The 19,410-nt window shown below is 36.8% G+C and overlaps 2 protein-coding genes across 4 annotated transcripts; both read left to right on the top strand.

Moving 5' to 3' along the window:
- The first annotated feature begins 1,285 nt into the window (after positions 1-1,285).
- On the top strand, positions 1,286-12,153 carry LOC137941279 (ribosome biogenesis protein BRX1 homolog 2-like). Its single transcript, XM_068786613.1, has 9 exons — positions 1,286-1,447; positions 1,621-1,818; positions 1,899-2,040; positions 2,270-2,348; positions 2,459-2,583; positions 6,228-6,329; positions 11,114-11,182; positions 11,273-11,371; positions 11,817-12,153. The coding sequence occupies exons 2-9, from the start codon at positions 1,625-1,627 to the stop codon at positions 11,946-11,948; spliced, it is 942 nt and encodes a 313-aa protein (XP_068642714.1). The 5' UTR covers positions 1,286-1,447; positions 1,621-1,624; the 3' UTR covers positions 11,949-12,153.
- Positions 12,154-13,065: 912 nt separating this feature from the next.
- Positions 13,066-18,404, top strand: LOC137941011 (lysine-specific demethylase JMJ30-like). Of its 3 annotated transcripts, none has more exons than XM_068786209.1 (6): positions 13,066-13,661; positions 14,573-14,782; positions 14,962-15,096; positions 15,202-15,345; positions 17,002-17,094; positions 18,383-18,404. In XM_068786209.1, exons 1-6 carry the CDS (start codon positions 13,179-13,181, stop codon positions 18,386-18,388), a joined length of 1,071 nt encoding a protein of 356 aa, XP_068642310.1. In that variant the 5' UTR covers positions 13,066-13,178; the 3' UTR covers positions 18,389-18,404. The 3 variants fall into 3 exon arrangements, with proteins under 3 accessions (XP_068642310.1, XP_068642308.1, XP_068642309.1); XM_068786207.1 differs by lacking the exon at positions 18,383-18,404 and adding an exon at positions 17,885-18,319; XM_068786208.1 differs by lacking the exon at positions 18,383-18,404 and adding an exon at positions 17,248-17,280.
- The last annotated feature ends 1,006 nt before the right edge of the window (positions 18,405-19,410 follow it).

The raw sequence follows: 19,410 nt of genomic DNA on the forward strand, positions 1-19,410 counted from the left end.
AAATTTGAAAACTTGGAACTCACTAGGAGAAGGGTTATCTCTCCAAAGGAAAGTTGTAAGTTTCATTTTTATCTTTTTTATGTTTACTTTCTTTGCTACAAATTCTCTAGTACGTTGAGAGTTAAGAGGAATTGGCATCTAGGACCTTGAATCTAGAAAGAGAATTGCCCACTTGAGCTAGAATCTAGTTGTATTAGATCTTTGGGAGGGATTTAGACAGTGTGATTGAAAACTACACTTGGCTTAAAGAGTGCCATAATGTCTTTGTAATTTTCACTACTAGAACATATTAGTGAAATTTTTTTGAGCAAGGGTTTTTGGGCGATCATTATCACTAGGGGGTATCAATAACAGAAAATCGTTGCATCTTTTTAGTTGTGTGTAATGAGAGCAAACCTTAACCATTTGAAATGTAAAATTTGACTTGATTTTATTCAATTGATTTCTATGACATCTCAAGAAGATATTATGTTCCAAGATGGTTGTGATCCTTGCACATCATGATCTAAATATGTTTAATCTATCAGTACTTTACTTACAAAATACGATATTCCTTTTTCATATTTTTTTATGTTAAAGTGCTTTGTTATATGCCCCTATATTGTTTCTTGACTTTATATTAATTTTAGGTAGAATATTGTTTTTGAGGAAGATAACTTTCTAAAATTTACGTATCTCCACGGCTAGTTTTCTCTCAATTTATTTTATTTTATTTCATATGTTTTCTCATGTTAATTTTATTGTTTTTTCTTCTTGTTTATTTTAGTGAATGTTAAATAAATTCGATGTCATTCAGATAACAAATAATTCTTATTTTAGAATTGTATTACCGAAATATAACTATTCACATGTCAATTTCTAGAGTTAACATTTATAATATAAAGAATTAAAGATTGTTGGAAGTATTATTCAAATTCCAAAGATAATAAAAATTATTTTACTATCATAATTAACTATACTTCTATAAAAAAAATATAGTTCATTTCTAGAGCACTCCCAAATTAATTTATTTTTCTTTGAATTTCATTGCTATACTACCAAATTAACATCTCTTGCTCTTCCAAATATAGGGTTCAAATATAAGGAAAAATAATAGAGTTTGAGTGGTTCATAGTGCAAAAGTCAAGGTACGTGACTTACCTCATAAACGATAATCATCTTATCTCATAAAATATCACTACTAAGAGCTTAAGATGGGTCGCAAAGCCCAAGATTCTCAAGGGCCAAAATCTCGATGTAAGCCCACAGCATTGGAAGTTGTAAAACCCTAGTTTCTTCTTCGAGGTTCTGACAAGTGTGGACTGTGCTGGTTTAGCCAAACCTTAAACCCTAAACCCTGAAGCATAGTCGGTGCAAAGCACTGGGATTCTAGTTTTAGGGGAAGAAGAATAGCTTGATGGTCGCAGCTCTTTGCGGTAACTGGTTCAACAACTTGGTCTAGCTAATCGTAAGCTTTCCCCCCTGCTCGTTGGGGTTGTCTCTATGCTTTTTCTTCTACACTACTGTTATTCTCTAATAGCGAAAAACGTTAATTTTATCATATTGGCCAGCATTTTGAAACTGGTGGTTAAATTTCTAGAATTTCGCTTGAATATTTTAAGCAATTTTGTTTTGAATCAGAGAAATGGGGAAGAAGCGAAAGCACGGAGAAGCAGTGCCTCCTGAATATCCCCAAAAGGAAGAAGTCGCTCCTGTGCGGCCTAAGCGTACGTTGTTAGGGTGGAAAGACAAGGAAGAGGTTGAGAGCAAGAGTGATTCTTCGACTTTTAGGAACAGGGAGAAGGTTCTGGTCACGTGTTCCCGGCGCATTGCTTTCAGGTGACTTACCTTACCCTGATTATTGACACTGTTCTTCGGAATTTGTTTTCTTCTGTAACGAGAATTCTAAAACTTCACAGGTATCGACATTTAATGTTGAATTTGATTTCACTTTTGCCTCATGGCAAAAAAGATAACAAAGTCGAATCGAAGGAAAGCAAAGGAGCGACTTTAAATGAATTGGTTGAGCTGAGAAACTGCTCGTCTTGCTTGTTTTTTGAGGTAACGCTTGCTTTTCTGATATTCCTAAGCTTTATCAATTCATAGCTATGATGTTTGAAATGATATCTTGGGACAGACCATTGCGAGATTCACATTGTTGTGGCCATGCTTCAATTGATATGTGTCTTACCTCTAAGCAGTGTTGCTTTATCTGTATTTTGGATTTGTATAATATTTTCTTCCCATGTTGTTTTTTTGATCGTGTACATGTTTCAATGTCTAATTTCAGTGCAGGAAACAAAAAGACTTTTATCTTTGGATGGCAAAATGCCCTAATGGGCCATCTGTGAAGTTCTTGGTTAAAGCTGGTAATTACTTCAACTGCAGCGCTAGCTTACTTCTGAAGACCATATTCTTTAGTAATTACTGTCCCATAAAGATGTTTCTCTATGATGATTCTCATTCTGTTCTAATTCAGTTCATACAATGGAAGAATTGAAGCTAACTGGCAATCACTTGCGAGGATCACGGCCAATTTTGACTTTCTCCTCCAACTTTGATAAAGAGCCTCACTGGATGCTATTAAAGGAGTTACTCGTGCAGGTAGACTATATTAAAATACTTATATTCCTTGAGATTAGAATACTCATTTGTCATTTTTTCCCTACAGTAAATGCAAATGTTATTTCACTTGAGCTAGTCGTGGACAGTAAGAGAGTTGTACAGTCAATGCACACTTTGTTATGCTCATAAATGTGAATGACAATGGTATACTCACTTGTCAATTGTTCTCTATGGTAAATGCAATTGTTATTTCTCTTGAGCTAGTCATGGACAGTATGAAAGTAGTGTGAAGAACCAGATGTCACAAATTAGGTGTGATGCTCAGCTTCAGCATGCTGGATGAGTTTCAGGAGATTGCTTCATGGTTCACTATCTCTGTAGCCGATGCGAGAATATCTCATACAGTTTGGCTGGGAGAAGGCAAATTATCAGCAGCTGACACACCGATATTTTTTACTTAAAAAAGCTAATGCATACTATGATATGGTGAACCATGGATTGCATGTGTGCTTGACTGGATAGTTTGGGTAATATAGACATGTATTACCAAGAAAACTTTTTTAGTGGATTTGAAATTAGAAGAGGTGGATTTTCTTGCTTATAAGGATATGTTTGGGTTTGAAACATTATAATCATACATAGCTAGCAGTATCTAAATATTATTTGTTGTATTAAGCTAATAAATGTTATATTTTATCTATTAGTGTAGAAAATGTGGGTGAACAACTTTATTCAAATTTCAGGAATAATTTTGTTCATATAAAAATGTTACTATTATCATATGATTTAATCTAAATGTTGGGTCTCTAAGGTAAAAATCTTTTGGGGAGGGGGGTGGGAGAGTTTAACAATCTTTGCTCAATTTCAGTCCTTATGGACTTTTCCAACAAGATGAGCATTTTAAATATAAGCAAGTATACTATCAATCAATCAAGCATAATTAACACAATGCTTTTTATGGTAGTTGACAACCCAAACCCAAACTCAGGTTGAATCTACTTCTGACGTGTTTTCACACCTTGGACTTCAATCCACTATGAACAATACTTACATTCAAAAGCTAAAACTGTCAAACGCCTAGTCAATACAGCCCAAAAGACTGGTCTGTTAGGTGCAGAAAGCCAAACTCTAACAAGAGTTGACGGAACCACTCTGACACCCACCATTCCCGGGTTCATTACCGCTTCCTCCGGGATTCGAATGCGGAACGTGGTGCCCAACTCTGATACCATGTCAATAGATTTCTCCAAACCAAGACTTATTGAGAGATCGATTTTCTGTTTCAATGCCTCCCGATTTTCTTCCATTATACATATATACACCACTTACTTTCTTGGCGACAAAGGCCTTGCAAAGATTGAGTATAAGGATGTGGGTTTCTTAGTCACATGAAAGACTTGTAATTAAGATTCAAGATAAATTTTTGGACAATTTCCAAGTGACTTAACAATAAAGATCATTAAGTCTAGCTTAAATCAAAGTCTCTCTTCAAAAAAAAAAAAAAAAGAGTCTAGCTTAAATCAAAGTTAAAGCAATCAAGGATATAAAAATACCAGTTCTATGTTGTTTAGTTTGAGGACATAAAAATACTAATTCTATGTTGCTTAGTTTGTCTAAAATTGCCAAATCATTCACTAGATTTGAACATCTATACTCAAATTAGCTCACTGAATAGTGGAGAATGATTAATCACTAGGGTCAATTCCAACAAGAAGTAAAAGTTCTTTGCAAAAAACAAGATTGATTGAGCTTTGGGTTGATAATCTGACCTCCATAAATGATTTGAAAGTGTAAGAGTTCTGTGCAGAGTCCCCCCTTGCTACTGCTAAGTTTCTTGATTGAAATCAGGCGGAAAATTTCATAAATAACAAAGTTCTAACATTATAAAGTAGAGGCATAGGTTTTCAAAATGGACTTTTTGTCTATTTGTACAATCTAAATAAGATTTTTGATAAAAAAATATGGATAAATACGTAAAATTCTTAGTTTGAACTGCAAAACATAATGGTAACTCATTACAAAGTTGGGTCACTTAACTTGGCCGAATTGAGCCTCGAAGTCCACTTTTGTTGAGTCTCTGGGCAGCACCATTCGGGTGCTGGACTGAAATTCAAATGCAGGGGCTTTTTGGCAGCTTTCTTGTCCTGCATTTGAATGCCATGCTTCTAGGAATCCAAATGCTAGGCTTTTGCATTCCTGTTTTGCCCTTTGATCTTCCAATATTTGAATATTCCTTCTTCCATTCTAATAGAAGTGTTATGGAGGCTTGAAATGCTTTAAAAATCTATCCGAAACTTCCTCAAAATACATGAGTAGTTTCAAATATTTGTTATCATCCAAACTTGGAAAGAGGAACTTGTTGGTCTCCCAACACTAAATACAATATTTTCTAGGTTACTTAGTATAACTTTTCTGAAGGAAGTATTCCTTTTAATTACTATCAGAGAAGCTTGCATGAAGTGGCATCATTTGGGCAGTCATGAATGTACAATAATCAAAGCTAGAGTTGAATCAAATTTAGGCTTTATGTAGTGAATGAAGAAAAGTCTTATTGTGAAGTTGGGGTCCAAAATCCACTCCAAAATGACTAGCCAACTTAGGAAACCTCTTTTCTAACTAATAAACTCAAGATCTTTGTACTCACTAATCCATGTGGGGCTATTTCTTAACAGTTATGTTAGTTGATATTGGATGGGTTAGACGCAAACTTGTCTGGTCTCGTTAAATTAAAATTTGTATCGCCCCCTGCCCCAACTGGTTGAAGTTGAACTTCCCTAGAAGTTATATTGGTAACACAGGCCAGTTGGTGTTGGTGGAGTGGTAAGTGCTATTCTGGTCAAACACTCATTTGTCTACTCAGGTCCAGCTGGCTATTGCAATTCTGTAGAAGCTGAAATGAAAGCCTTACTAACAGGAGTGAAGCTATATATCTGGCACTTCTCTAATTCTGTAGTGTAGGAGGAGACTCAAATTAGTGATTAACTCGTTCAAGACAGATCTCCTCCCATGGATCACAAGGCACATTTCACCATATCTGAAGAAACCAAGGTGATTTATAACTCTGTTCATATTGTATGGCCGCATACTCTACGTGCTGCTTATAGTCCTGCTGAGACACTACCCAAAGATGGGGTTTCTTGTCCAGGCCTTGTATTTTGGGATTTCATTCCTCCCGTGGATTGATCTTTTCCTCCCTCTGTATGCTTTAATTCTTGAAGCCTTTACATGAACTTTGCAAGTTAAAAAAAAAGAATCTTATTATTCGAACAGAAGTTTTTCCTCTTATATTAGGTCTAGAAGTCCTAAATCTCTAATAGTTCTAGGGAACTTTGATGAGGTAGTTATTCTTTAGTTACACATAAATCATCAAAGAATGGAGTAGGCTACTTCAATGATTATCAATGTTGTTTTCCTTTAAAGAAACTGTTCAAACCTGAACCACATTTTTCTTTCCCTTTTTATCCTGTTGAAGAAATTTTGAATTTGGGAAGTCATGAAGCTGTCTTATTTTTTGTCCAAGTGTTTGGTTAACCATTTTTTGCAAATTGATGCTTTGATGCAACTCCTTTAGGAGAAGTTGGTGAAGCCTGGGCTAATCTCTTCTTCTGTACTGTTATTGTTGTTTTTATGCATTTCCTTTCTTAAAGAGTCTTGATATGCTGACAGTTTTTGTTTTCTTGCAGATTTTTGGGATTCCAAAGGATCATAGGAAAGCCAAACCATACCATGATCATGTATTTGCGTTTTCGATAGTTGATGACCACATATGGTTTCGGAATTACCAGGTTATTAACATCTTGATTTTATTTTATTTATTTTTGTTTGTTTGTGTGTGTGTGTGATTAATTTGATGGTTTTCAGCATATTGTAGATGTATTTTGCTTCTAGGACTTAACTTTAAATTTCAATTATTGAGTTTTGTCTGTTCTCCATAAAAATCATGTAAGTCGGGCCTTTGGCTCAATGGCCACCCATTGAAGGGTTCTAGTGTTCTTGGTAACAAGGGACACTAATTTTTTTTATTTTTTGGGGGGAGGGGGAGTGGGAGTAAATGCATTCAAAACTTTATAAAAAACATCCAGCAATTCAGTTGTTATTTACCTTTTTTTTTTGGTTGGTTGGGGGGTGTTAATCAACAGAAAGCGACAGCACAGACAAAAGTACCAATATAAACTTATAAAAACAAAGCACGTGAAAAGGATCAACAGATTGAGTTCCTCAAAGGGGATGAAGTTTCTGCAACTCCATGTGCCGCTCCTCAGCCCCTTCTGAGCTCCAATAGGAAATGGTATCTTCTGCTGCTCCAAAAGTTGAGGTACCAAACTTTGAGGTTGTTGGGTGTCATCCATAAAACTCTGATTCAGGTATCTCTTTTAGGAAGCCGGATCAAGTCTTCACTTGTTTCTTTCTGTAGAGAAACAAAGTGAAGAGAGAAGAAAGGAGAAAGAAGAGGAAGAGAAAGCAGCATAAAAGGTTGCATTCGTTAAGGGTAGAAATTGACCCCTAATAGCCTTTATATTGCTCAAGTGAAAAGAGGGACAAAAAGACAAGAAATACCCCTTAGTACATGAGTTTATAATACACTCAATATAACATTTATAAAGTGAAAAAAACTGGGTAAACTTATGGACTAAGTTCCTATCATGTTGTTGGTCCACTAGGAGTAGACAAAATGATTAAAATACCCCTAATCACATTTTCTAATTCTCCCTTTCAACTGAAGCATAAATATCGAATAGCCCCAGCTTGTTACAAAGTATTATATGCTTACGTTCCCCAAGAGGTTTCATAAAAAAATCTCCCAGTTGCTAAAGAAAGCTCACACATATGTAACTATCTTTCCTTGCATAATGGCAGCTCGGATAAAATGAATTTTTTTTTAATGTGGTTTGTCATCTCATGAAACTCTGGCTTATTTGCAAAGAATATTGCTGCCTGATGATTGCATCTCATGACCATAGGCCTTGTTGACTTGAAGTCCCATTTCAACTAAAATTGATTTTATCCACATGAGTTCACTCACTGTGTGTGCCATGGTTCTATATTTTGCTTCTACACTTGATCTAGCCACCACACCTTGTTTCTTACTCTTCCAATCGATCAAATTACCTCCTACATAACAAACAATATCTGGTTGTAGATCTTCTATGTGATTTTGACCCAGCATAGTTAGCATTAGAATATGTCAAAATATCAATTGTATCATTTGACTTATACCACAATCCTTTCCTAAGAGTTTCTTTTAGATACTTCAAAATTCTGTAGATAACTTCCTCTTGTATTTTTTGTGGGGATTCCATGAATTGACTAACCACTCCTATTGCAATGGAAATATCTGGTCTTGTAACTGTTGCATACAATAACTTCCTAGCCCGCCGTTTATACTATGATCTGTCTCTAAGCTGAGAACTAGTGTCATCATAAAGGGCATGATTAACTTCCATGGGTGTCTCCACAATACAATAACCCAAAATCTACATTCCTTTAATGTATCCATTTCATACTTCCTCTAAGATAAAACAATACCTTTCTAAATTTGAGCTACTTCAATTCCAAGAATATATTTCAATTGCCCCGAATCCTTTGACTGAAATGTCGTGCTAGACATTTGTTAACCTCTTGAATCCTCTTATAATCACTTTCAGATGATACAATGCATCCACATTCACGAGGATCACAACCCCTGATGCCTCCAAGTACAAACATAAAATGTTCATAATGGTTCCTGAAATTCCAAACTCCATAACCACTTTGCTAAAATTTTCAAACCATGCTCTGGGACTATTTCAGACCATAAATAGTCTTCTTGAACCTTCACACTTTCCCCGTCTCCCATTGAGCAACATACCCAAGATGTTGCTCCATATCCAAGAGGTTGCTCCATATTTACTTTTTCCATTTGTTAATGTCAAGTTGAAATAAGGGCCACTTTTGATTTACAACCACTGAGATCATAATCCAAATAGAAGTAAGTCAAGCAATTGGGTAGAATTTCTCAAACACATCGATGCCAAAAGTTTGAGTGTACCCTTTTGCAACCAACTGAGTTTTGCATTGCTTAATACTCCCATTTGCCTTATACTTGTGTTATACACCCAACGCCCACCCACAATAGTAGCGCTTGTAGGTAGATCACAAATACTCGTATACCCCCAGAAACTAATGCATCCATCTCTTCATTTTGATTTGAATGAGGTATAGAAGACTTAGAAAAGGACATGACAAATGATCTGTAGGATGGTGACTGAGAATCAAAAGACACATTGAAATAGGGTGAGAAGTATATACCCTTTTAATTTGTTTGATGGCAACTGGTAAGTCTAAATGGGAGAAAGTAGGATTTGCAGGTAAAGAGGATGATGGTTGGTCTAGAGAAGGAGGCTCATGAGTTTGGACATCTGATGGCTATGCTTGTTGCCCTCTTCTATAAATCTATAGTGGCTTTTGGGATGAACCTAAGGTTCCTGTACTTGAAGCATCCATAATAGCTATAGGTAAAGGGCTATTCAAATGTACTTCAAACAAAGATGCAGGATAGTTAGAGGACACAAAATAGGGTGTATTTTAAATGAAAGTCACCTCAGTATTAACATATATTTTGCGAGTGTTGGAAGCATAACACTTATAGCCCTTTTGATTACGAGGATAGCTTAAGAAAACACACTTGACAGACCAAGGAGATAACTTATCAGTAGAGTGATTGAAGGAGTGGACAAAACAGGTAGACCCAAACACCTGTGGTGGAATACAAAGAATTTTTCAATGAGGTTTTAACAAATGTATGAGGACTTGTCCTTGTAGAACAAATGATGGCATATGGTCGATTAAGAAACATGAAGTTAAGATTGCATCACTCCTAAAAGATTTAAGGACACATTTGAAACAACAATGTACGTGCAACTTCAAGTAAGTGTCTATCTTTTTGTTCTGTAACCCCGTTTTATTTCGATGTATAAATACAAGAAGTTTGGTAAATAATACCTTGAAAATCACAAAATGAAGTAAATTTATGATTCAAATATTTAAGATCATTATCTGTACGAAGGGTATGAATAGAAGTGCCAAACTGATTTTTTATTTCATGAAAAAACTTTAAGAATACATAAAATACTTGTGACTTCTCCCTCAAAAGGTACATTTGAGTAACTCTACTAAAATCATCAATAAACTGGGCAAAGTATTTGAAACCAATATGACTATGTACCTGATAAGGGCCCCATACATTAGAATGGACTAATTCAAAGACTCGAGAACTATTGCTAGAACTTGCTAGAAAGCTTGCTCGACAATACTTCCCTAATTGGCATGATTCTCACTCAAAAACAAAGATCAATTTAAAAAAAAGGAAAAATTGACGAAGCTTAATTGGTGATAGATGTCCCAAGCATATGTGCCACATATATGGACACTTATTTGTTGCACTCGCCATTGCCTGTGGAAGAGAAACATCATTCAGAATCTAGAACCTACCTTTCTTGTGCTCTGAACCAATTGTCCTCTTCAATTGCAAATCTTAAAAGACAAATGAAGTGAGAGAAAATATTTTAGAACAATTTTAAGTCTTAGTAATATTGCTTACAGATAGAATATTCACTAGAAAATAGGAAACAAATAAAAGAATAAGCCAAGTTTATAATACACTCAATATAAGATCTACAAAGTGAAAGAAAACATAGTAAAGTTACAGATTAACTTCCTATCATGCTGTCAATCTACTAGGAGTAAGTATTATTACATAGACAAAAATGACTAAATTACTCCTTGTTGAATTTTTGGAAAGAGAAATACTTCACTGACTTGTTTTAATTTGAGTACATTGAGTCTCTATTTATAATAGAGGAAACTAGTAGAATCCAATTACAATTAAATTACCTTACCCTAGTTACACCCAAAGTCTAACACTTAAAGGTAAGTCCCAATAAAATTAAACAACTAAACATAAATAGAAGAAGAACATAACTAAAACACCTTTAATTGAGAGTCTTCTGTTAGACTTCCTCATGTGAGACTCCTGTAAGACTCTACCATATTAATTCTGGCTCTGTGAGATGTCTTGTTGTGAGAGTCATATAAGACTTCTATACTCGTTCTTCAATACTCCTAATTAATTTTCTAGTATTTTTGTTATATGATGTCTTTAGTAAATGGCTTATGCAAATTTCCAAAAAATGCATTGTGTTCTAATTTTCAGTTTGGTCTTTGGTTTTGGTAAAGATCTTGTTTGCCTCTATTCCAATACATGAACTTGAAAACAGTGTTGTCTATGAAAACTAGCCAAAACATAGGCAAGAAGACCTCTAGGAGAAGAATTTAAAGGTTGATGACCCTAAAATGTGGATTAGGCCACGATTCTTTTTTTTTTTGTTTTCTTGTTTTCTTCCTTTGTATCTATGAGAATGTGATCCAAATAGTTTAGCTATCACTAGTTTTAATTTTTGTTCTTTTAATATCTATGCTCATCAAAATTACTTTTGGCCTCTTGCAAATCTGTGTTAACATGTATGTAAGCTCATAAAATTTGGAATTCAGGTGTTTTGCCCTGGAGTAATGACAGCCTTTCTTGTTGCAGATTTCTGTTCCTCACAATGAAGCAGACAAAGTGGACCGTGGGGGCTTAGATAAAATGACCCTTATAGAGGTTTGTAATGGGTATTTGTTGCTTTGTCATTTGTCCTTCATTGGGTGATTAACATTCTCACTACTAGGGCATTTACTTGGTTGTGGACAGGTCGGCCCAAGATTTTGTTTACAGACAATCAAAATATTTGGTGGCAGTTTTGGTGGCTCAACATTGTATGAGAACCCTTTCTTTCTGTCCCCAAACCTGGTACATCTCGCACTCTTCATCTTGAGTTGGGAGCTATTTTTAGCCTTATCCTTTCTGCCATTTCCAAATCTTATTCCAGATCATATCTCATATCAACAGTTTAACTCAACTAGTGTTACCTGTACTTGTATGATTTTTCAGTAGGCCTTTCTATGATGGCCCCAAAAATTTATGAAGATCAAACAATCTGAGTTAATTGATCAATCAATATTGTATAAGTGCAAAATATATTATATATGTAAACATAAAATAAATTTTTTCCCTAGAGCAGTAAGTTCCTGTGTGAGCGGACTGCATGATGGCAGTTGGTACATATGAATTGCTGAAAGATTCCCAAGTACATTCTGATCTGGATGAGAAATCTGGAGCTTTTCATGCATTTAATCACTTCAGTGAAGACAATGGATAAAAGAAGAGATTAATATATTCTGCTGCATTACCTCAGATACGATCTATGGAGAAGAAGAAAAAGGCTGGGAAATATGCAAAGAAGATCAAGGCGAAAACAAGGAGGAAGGTGCATGAATTGGAGAATCAGTTGGAACGTGATGAATTTGCTGACCTGTGGAAGGAATGATGTCTTGCTCGAATTGTTTTCTTGAGCTCGTTCGTTGTTAAAAAGCATACAGGACTCATGTGGAGCATATTTTGGTGTGTTATCCGTTTTTCCTTCGGTAGAGACATAACCATGTCTTGTATTTTTCCTGCTTGGGGCCATAAAATGGCTTAGTAAGAACATAATGGATTATTACATTCAGAAATGGAAAAGAAAATTACAGTTTCATTATCAGGAAATTATGTTAGTGAAGGTTTCACGTCGGCATTCTAAATCTGAAAGTGTGATTATCTTCCAAATTGTAAACAGGTGGTACATTTGAAGGAGAAGGGGAAGTATGTTCTCTATCATTTCATAACAAGGCTACATAAAGAAATCCTGTATTAGCTTTAAGATAATATGTCAAAAAAAATGGAATAAAAACATATCAGACATTTATTCAACTAGTTCAAATCTACATGAATGCGAATGGCTTTTTATTTGGAACGATGAAATGGTTCGCTCCTAAAAAATGTTTTCGTGCTACAGTTCTGTGATAACGCATTACACTATAACGCCGAAATGATTTAGGGGGTTCAGTGTATTTTCAAAGTAAAATGGAGAGAGAGAGAGAGAGAGGGAAGAGGTAATGTGAGAGGGGAAAGAGAGATTTGGAAAATGTTTGACTGATTTCTTCGTTTGGCCAATACCCCTATTTATAGAATTATGTGGACTCAAAGAAACTATAGAAAATTGAAAGGATTAGATCGTGAGGTGAGGGTAAAATACAATGGTAAAAAAAAAAAATTACCAAGAGATGTTATTATGTTTATTAAAGTGAACATGGGTAAATACGTAAATTTACCCGGAAATATTTACAAAAATATTTTTTATTTTAATTTACGTCGGATTATAAATAGACCAGTTGGCTGGCCTCCTAAAATTGCCACTCAGGAAAAGAGGAAGAAGAGGAAGTATGTCGCACACGGGTACTTTCTCACGTGCTTAAGACTCCTTATTATAAGGAAAAAAGCGTACCTTCCTTGCCAGCACAGCCAGAAAAAGAGCAAAAAGCACACGATAGAAGGGCCCCACATATTCATCAGCTATATAGAGCTTTACTCTTCGCCGCTGAGTAAATCAGCAGCGGCCACGCCGCCACCGCCTCCTTTACTTGTCCATAGATAGATGCTATAAAGCGAACACCTTTAACACGATTCATCCTTCTCTTCCTCTCGTGCTCGCCATGTTGGCAGTCCTACCGAACGAGCCATGAAAAGTCTTCCGAGCGAGGCGCCACCGCCGGCTTCTGCGCTTTTCTCCACTCCGATCCTAGAAGCCGAGCGTTCCGATCTCCTCCAGAGAATCTCGGCCGAAGGCGGCTTCGCATATGTGAGTGTCGCCACACTGGCCCTCGCCGGAGACTTCCGCGCCGCCGAGGCCGCTCGGGAGATGGCCTGGGAGCAGCTCCACTCGGGTCCGTGGCACTCCGTCGTGCCGGTTTGGCGTGACGCCTACTCCATGGCTTGCCTCTTGGTAGCCGCCTTCCACCATGGTGCTGGAGAGTACGGCGAGGCCCTAAGAGTTCTCGACATGGGGCTTATTATGGGAGGAATGTTGCTGAGGAAGGACTTGGATGCCGCTATTAAAAAAGTTCTTTTGTCTTCGGAACATTCGGCGGAGTTCCAAGAAGAGGGGTTGGTACGAAGAAGGCCAACACGTTTCGCAGAGTTTGAGGATTCTGATGAGGCTAAGGTGAATTTGGTTTTTTCCTTTGAAACCTTTTATCTGGAATTTTTATTTTGACCATTTTTAATTTTTTCTTAGTTTTGAAGGAAAGTACTATTAACAAAAAAGATCTTCACTGGAGGTTCGTAACTTCGTTTTAAGCCTTTTTTTGTTTACTATAATTTAATTTCGTTCTTAATTTGCTTTTGTAGTTTTTTTCTTTTCTTACATGCTCAATGGGTCAGTTAACACTTGCTCATATAAATTACGCGTTTTTTTGCTAACCCACTTCAATATTACTCTATAGACCTTTTGTTTTTGGTGCATTTGTTCATCTTGAAAATGTTGTTTGGTCTAATATTTTCTACGAAAGTTAGTTTTCATTCTGATATGTAAACAAAGAGGAGATCCAAAGTGTGAGAATGCAGATGTTCACGAAGTAGCAATACTCATGGATTTATGTCAAGGAAAGTAAAACAGGAAAAATGCATCTGAAGCAAAAAATGGGGGAAAGGAGTGGGTGAGTAACACTTTATGGTTGGCAAAAGTGAGCTCTATATGTCTGCCTCATCCTCTTCCAAGTTCCAAGCAAAGAGCAAATATCCCAACAAAACTACAAAAGGATATTTTTGAGATTTGTACTCATCTACATGCTTACGGCTGATAATGAATGTCCCGAAACTCAATTTTATTTGGGTTTTGGAGATACTCAAGATTTCAAGCGTCTCATGCTCATATACGGGACTTCTTTCTTGTTTTAGGAAGATCTCTATAATATAAGTGTTACTGGGTGTTCAACAGTTTCTTGTCTCGCACTACTCTACCGGAGATTACTGGCACAGTATAAATTAATTTAGCATACTAATGACTTGCTTGTTGTATGCTGTACGGAGAAACCAATAATTGTATTCTGCTTGTGTAATTTCCTTATCCTGTAGGTGCTTCAAATTCTGCCAAGCAAGTCCCTGTCTCATCAAATAGTTGAGAGGAGGTCATCTCTGTCATTGGAGAGTTTCTTGAGCGATTATTTCCTAGCAGGCCGCCCAGTTATAATTAGTGATTGCATGTTCCACTGGCCAGCTCTTACTAAGTGGAAAGATCTTGAATACCTTAGAAGGGTTGCAGGTGACCGGACAGTCCCGGTTGAGGTGATACCTCCCTCATAGGTTTTCAACACTGTTTTGTTGTTTTGATCATGTTATTCAAGAATTTATCTCTTCTGCATTTTGAAATTTAACTTTCATATTTTCTTATTTCTGTGTGACAATTGGACACTTTTACTTAGGGTATTAGAACTGAAATATACAAAACTTTTAACATTCTGTAGGTCGGAAAGAAATACCTATCAGCAAATTGGAAACAAGAGCTTATTACCTTCTCTCATTTTCTTGAGAGGATTCAAGATACTGAATGTTACTTGTCTGGTCCAACTTATCTTGCTCAGCATCCTTTGTTTGATCAGGTCCTTCTCTTTTCTTGATGTGGAAGTGTCATAGAATCACTTGCATGTTAAGGGATTTAAGCTTTTTACTTATCTTCAATGTTTTGCATTATTTTGACAAGGCAGATCCAAGATTTAAGCCAGGATATCTTTATTCCTGACTACTGTTTTGCCGGTGGTGGTGAGCTCCAGTCTCTTAATGCTTGGTTTGGCCCAGCAGGGACTGTCACTCCTCTGCACCATGATCCACACCATAATCTTTTTGCTCAGGTGCTTCAAATTTTATTGCGGTTGACAATTAGAGCTGATCTGTTGATTCTGAAGTTCTAATGCTATTCATTGATGTTTAGCTACTTAGGTAATGGGTGCTAGTTTCTGGCTTTTTAAGGTACCGACCATACAGTTGTTATTTCATTCTGATAAAGAGTGGTGAAACATAGCTAGATGTAAATCTAACATGTCAAGCACTACACATTTGGACTTTAACTTGTTACATTGCAAATATTCAATTCACCAAGTTTTTATTTTAGTTGCTAAGATTACACCCCTTCCTGTAATCATCCAACCAATTGCATATAAACAACTATTTGGCCAAATAAAGTAATGTTTTTTGCTACCAAATATGCTCTCAGTTTTGTGTGCTGACTTTTTTTTTTTTTTTAAATGGATGGAAAATATTATTAGAAAGAAAAAGGGGGGGGGGGGGGGGGGGGGGGGCAAAGAGCCCAAATGTACTGCACTGATCACTTGTATGAGTTCAGAACAAGAAGTTGAAGATTGTTTCTGTCCTTTGCGTACTGGTCAGCAACTGCGGGTCTGATCTTGTGCACCATTCAACTGTGAGAGGGCAGCAGCATAAAAAATCTGAAGGAACTGTTGAGGGTGTTTAGAGTTCCCACTGCCCAAGATACTACAGACTCATAATCACCCTCACCTATGACAGGGGCTGCAAAGTATAGAGTATAAATCTGTACTCAATGCAAGTGCCCATATGTTCTTGCAGTTGTGGAGTCTGGCTCTCCAGGATGCCCAGAATAAGAAATAAGAGTGTTACCATCGTAGTCCCTCCACCACCAAACTAGCAACTCCCAGGTTATCCCGGGAGCTGCCATCAAAATTTAGTTTTAGCCTCCCCCTTTCAGGAGGGGACCAAGCCACCATATTCTGTCAATGAATGCTACAGCCTGCCAAACTTTTCCAGTGCTCCTTCATCGCTGTCTGGAAGCACATCAAATTCCTTTAGCAGCGAGGACCAAGTGAATTGGCTTTATAATCACTCCACCCATAGAACAAGATTTGCAAGCAAAAGTCTAATCATTTCTTCCTAACCACAGACACCAAGGCCATAGTGATTCTTCATAGATGCTGACCCATCCTCTGTATGGGAAAGTTGAAATATTCTGTCAACAAGTTTGAAATAGTAGCAGGCATATAGAAGTAAATGCCAAATCTTCTAGTGAAAGAGTTCCATACCTCTTGAAGGAAATCACAATGCAGAGGCAATCTCTTGTTCCTTCCCCCTTCTAGGGACGTTTAAACTCCAATGATTACTTTCGCCAGTCTGCCTTGCATCTCTGACTGATATGAGGGGATCACGGCCCAGTCTATAAATGGATGGGTAAGCATCCAGTAATGGCTTGTTTGTAAGCCAGGTATGAGCCCTGAAATTAATATCAGCACCTGATCTAACTCCATAGCTAATGTATGGCTTAAAAGTTCCCAGGTTAGCAATTACATATTTCATACTAAGTAGACAATAAGCTGCTCTTTTTCATACCTTCGAATGTTTGAAGTGGGGGGTGACGCTGCTCTTTGACCATTGCCTAATAATATGCTCTAGGGATGCCTCTATTATTTGAAGATGTATGAATACTGAATGTAGTCCTACATTTTAATTCTTTCTGGTTCTCTCTGCCATGGTTTCAGGTTGTTGGCAGAAAATATGTAAGGCTTTATCCTGCTTCAATATCTGAGGAATTGTACCCTTACCCCGAGCCTATGCTGAGCAATTCTAGTCAGGTAGGTGTATTTCTCTCCTGAAAATATACTAGGTTTTGTGGCTGAACCTCCTCATCCAAGATGGCTAAAGTTTCTTGCTGTCTGTCTTTTTAAAGCGTGTTCATCCTAGTTTTAATTGTCTTTGTTTTTTTTTTATACTGTGTTTGCCTGCAGCCATGGCTGAAGTTCAAACTAGGATGACTAGGTAACTAAACTATGTATGTCCATACAAGTTCACATTTGTTTGTCTCAAAGCAAAACTTTACTTTCATATAATCACATCCCTTCCATGGGACAAGTCCTGTCACCACTACAAATGATAATCATCCCTTTTTTCCAGAAAGTTCTTCGGTTTTTACTCATTTTCCTTGGATTCTTAAGGAGTCAAACCTCAGTATAATTCCTGAATTTTGTCTTAAGTACCATGGAGACTTGGAGGCTCACTTGGGGACAGGCATTTAAACTACCTCGAATTTTGGTTATTTTTTATTTTCTCTAATGTGAGGTCCAAATTTTTTTCTAATTGTCATTTAAATTAGCTCGAGTATTTCAACAACTTTAAAATTTTATTATCTTTAGTTAACATTAATGTTATGTATCTAATTTATATTTAATTATATCTGTTTTATATTTGATCTTTTTTAAGCTAACTTTTTCCCATGTGGGTGCTCGTAAAATAAAAAAATCCTGTTTGAATCATTTCTTTCTTCTGAACTTGCATGACTTTCTTTTTCTTCTTTTTATCTGTTTATTATCCAAAGCTCATATTGAAGCTGCTGAGGTAATGACTGTAAAAAATTTATAATTTTAGGTGGACTTGGATAATTTGGATGAAAAGGAATTCCCTAGAGTGCTGAACCTGGATTTTATTGACTGTATCTTGGAGGAGGGGGAAATGCTTTACCTTCCTCCCAAATGGTGGCATTACGTGAGATCATTGTCTATCAGTTTCTCTGTCAGCTTCTGGTGGAGTGAAGGCAGCAGCACGCCTCTTTCCTGATATGCTAAAAAATGCCTTGTCGTGTAAAAATAACTCTCACAGTGAAATAGAAAGCAAATAAGAATTGGAAACCGTCATTGTAAAAAAGGAGTTATGTTGTATTGTCCTAAAAAAGAGGTTATGTTGTAATGTATATAACAGTAATGTATAGAAGAGCTCAGTTATCTAGGTTTTTAGATGAAAAGCAGATCTAAATTTAGAAACAAGTATCAAGCATTTTGTGATTCAAGAAGTTAGGCTCTGCAGAATTTGACGACGTTTTGTATTTTTATTCCAGAATATGATTCCCGGCTGTTATCGCTGTATCAGGGGTAGCAGAATTAGACGAGATAGATTCGAAATAAATCAAAGAGATGGCAAAACAGAGAGAAATGAATAACAAGATGAAGAAAGAGAGTTACCAGATTTCTGTAATGGGAGGGAATGATGATCGTCCATGGGGGTGTGGGTTTAGAGTTGGAGGAGACCGGCTTACCGTAATTGGTGTGCTCCTGAGGTGACAATCAAATGTCACCAGTGTCGACTGTGGGTTCTCGCTTCTTTTGATTGTTTGAAGTAGGCAACCCTGCATGCAGAGGATGCTTACATATGTTCCTTCCACTCATCTTCTTCAACAGGGGGTGATCGAGATGTACGGGAAGAGTGTCGACAAAGTGGCAGAGGCGCAAGTATGTTTGTCGTAGCCAAGAGCGCGCGGAAGGTTCATCTAAAATAAACGTGTGATCGATCGAGATGACGAACCAGCTCAGTTGGTGTCGCAGATAGGGACGACAGAGAGTCGCCATCCAAATGTCCGGTGAGTTTTAGCTAGGAAACAGAGAAAGGAGAAAGAGGGAGGGAAACCAGGCGCCCCCTCGCCAATTTTTCCGGCTCCGGCACGGAGAGTCTCCATTGACAGCTGCCAGAGTAAGCGTCGGCCTCCATTTTCACTTTGAAATAAGAGCAAGAAGGGAGAATGATAAAATTTTCTCCCAATTTTTTTTGTTTCTCTTTGAATTTTCTCTTTTTTTCCGCTATTTCTTTTAGTTTTAGGATTTTTTTTTTGAAACAATTGATTTTTCTTCCTTTTTTTTTTGTTTTTCTACAATGCTTAAAATGCGGCCTTAGGCCCTATTAGTGTCCCTTGTTCGAAATTATATTCCAGGAAAAGTTAGAAATATTTTTCCTAGGATAAATATTTCTAAGAAATCTTTAAATAAAACCTATTTAGGAAATTACATGAAAAATTTAAATGGATACTAAAACAAAAATGAGATCATTTGGACGAACTAATTAACCACCCTACTCTAGCAATATCACGAAGAAGGATAAAGGAACAAAATGAAATTAACTAACCA

This window comes from Aristolochia californica, unplaced genomic scaffold (assembly GCF_029961685.1).
Source record: "Aristolochia californica isolate CCGP_79_NKW_82.1479 unplaced genomic scaffold, dmAriCali1.0.hap1 SCAF_9, whole genome shotgun sequence".
In the NCBI taxonomy this organism is placed as follows: Eukaryota; Viridiplantae; Streptophyta; class Magnoliopsida; order Piperales; family Aristolochiaceae; genus Aristolochia; species Aristolochia californica.

Excerpts from the sequence above, each read along its gene's own strand:
- LOC137941279 (XM_068786613.1), top strand. The coding sequence starts at position 1,625 with ATGGGGAAGAAGCGAAAGCACGGAGAAGCAGTGCCTCCTGAATATCCC. Across the intron at positions 6,330-11,113 it reads TATGGTTTCGGAATTACCAG|ATTTCTGTTCCTCACAATGA; the intron begins GTTATTAACATC and ends TTCTTGTTGCAG. Across the intron at positions 11,372-11,816 it reads TCTTTCTGTCCCCAAACCTG|ATACGATCTATGGAGAAGAA; the intron begins GTACATCTCGCA and ends GCATTACCTCAG.
- LOC137941011 (XM_068786207.1), top strand. The coding sequence starts at position 13,179 with ATGAAAAGTCTTCCGAGCGAGGCGCCACCGCCGGCTTCTGCGCTTTTC. Across the intron at positions 13,662-14,572 it reads AGGATTCTGATGAGGCTAAG|GTGCTTCAAATTCTGCCAAG; the intron begins GTGAATTTGGTT and ends CTTATCCTGTAG. Across the intron at positions 15,097-15,201 it reads AGCATCCTTTGTTTGATCAG|ATCCAAGATTTAAGCCAGGA; the intron begins GTCCTTCTCTTT and ends TTGACAAGGCAG.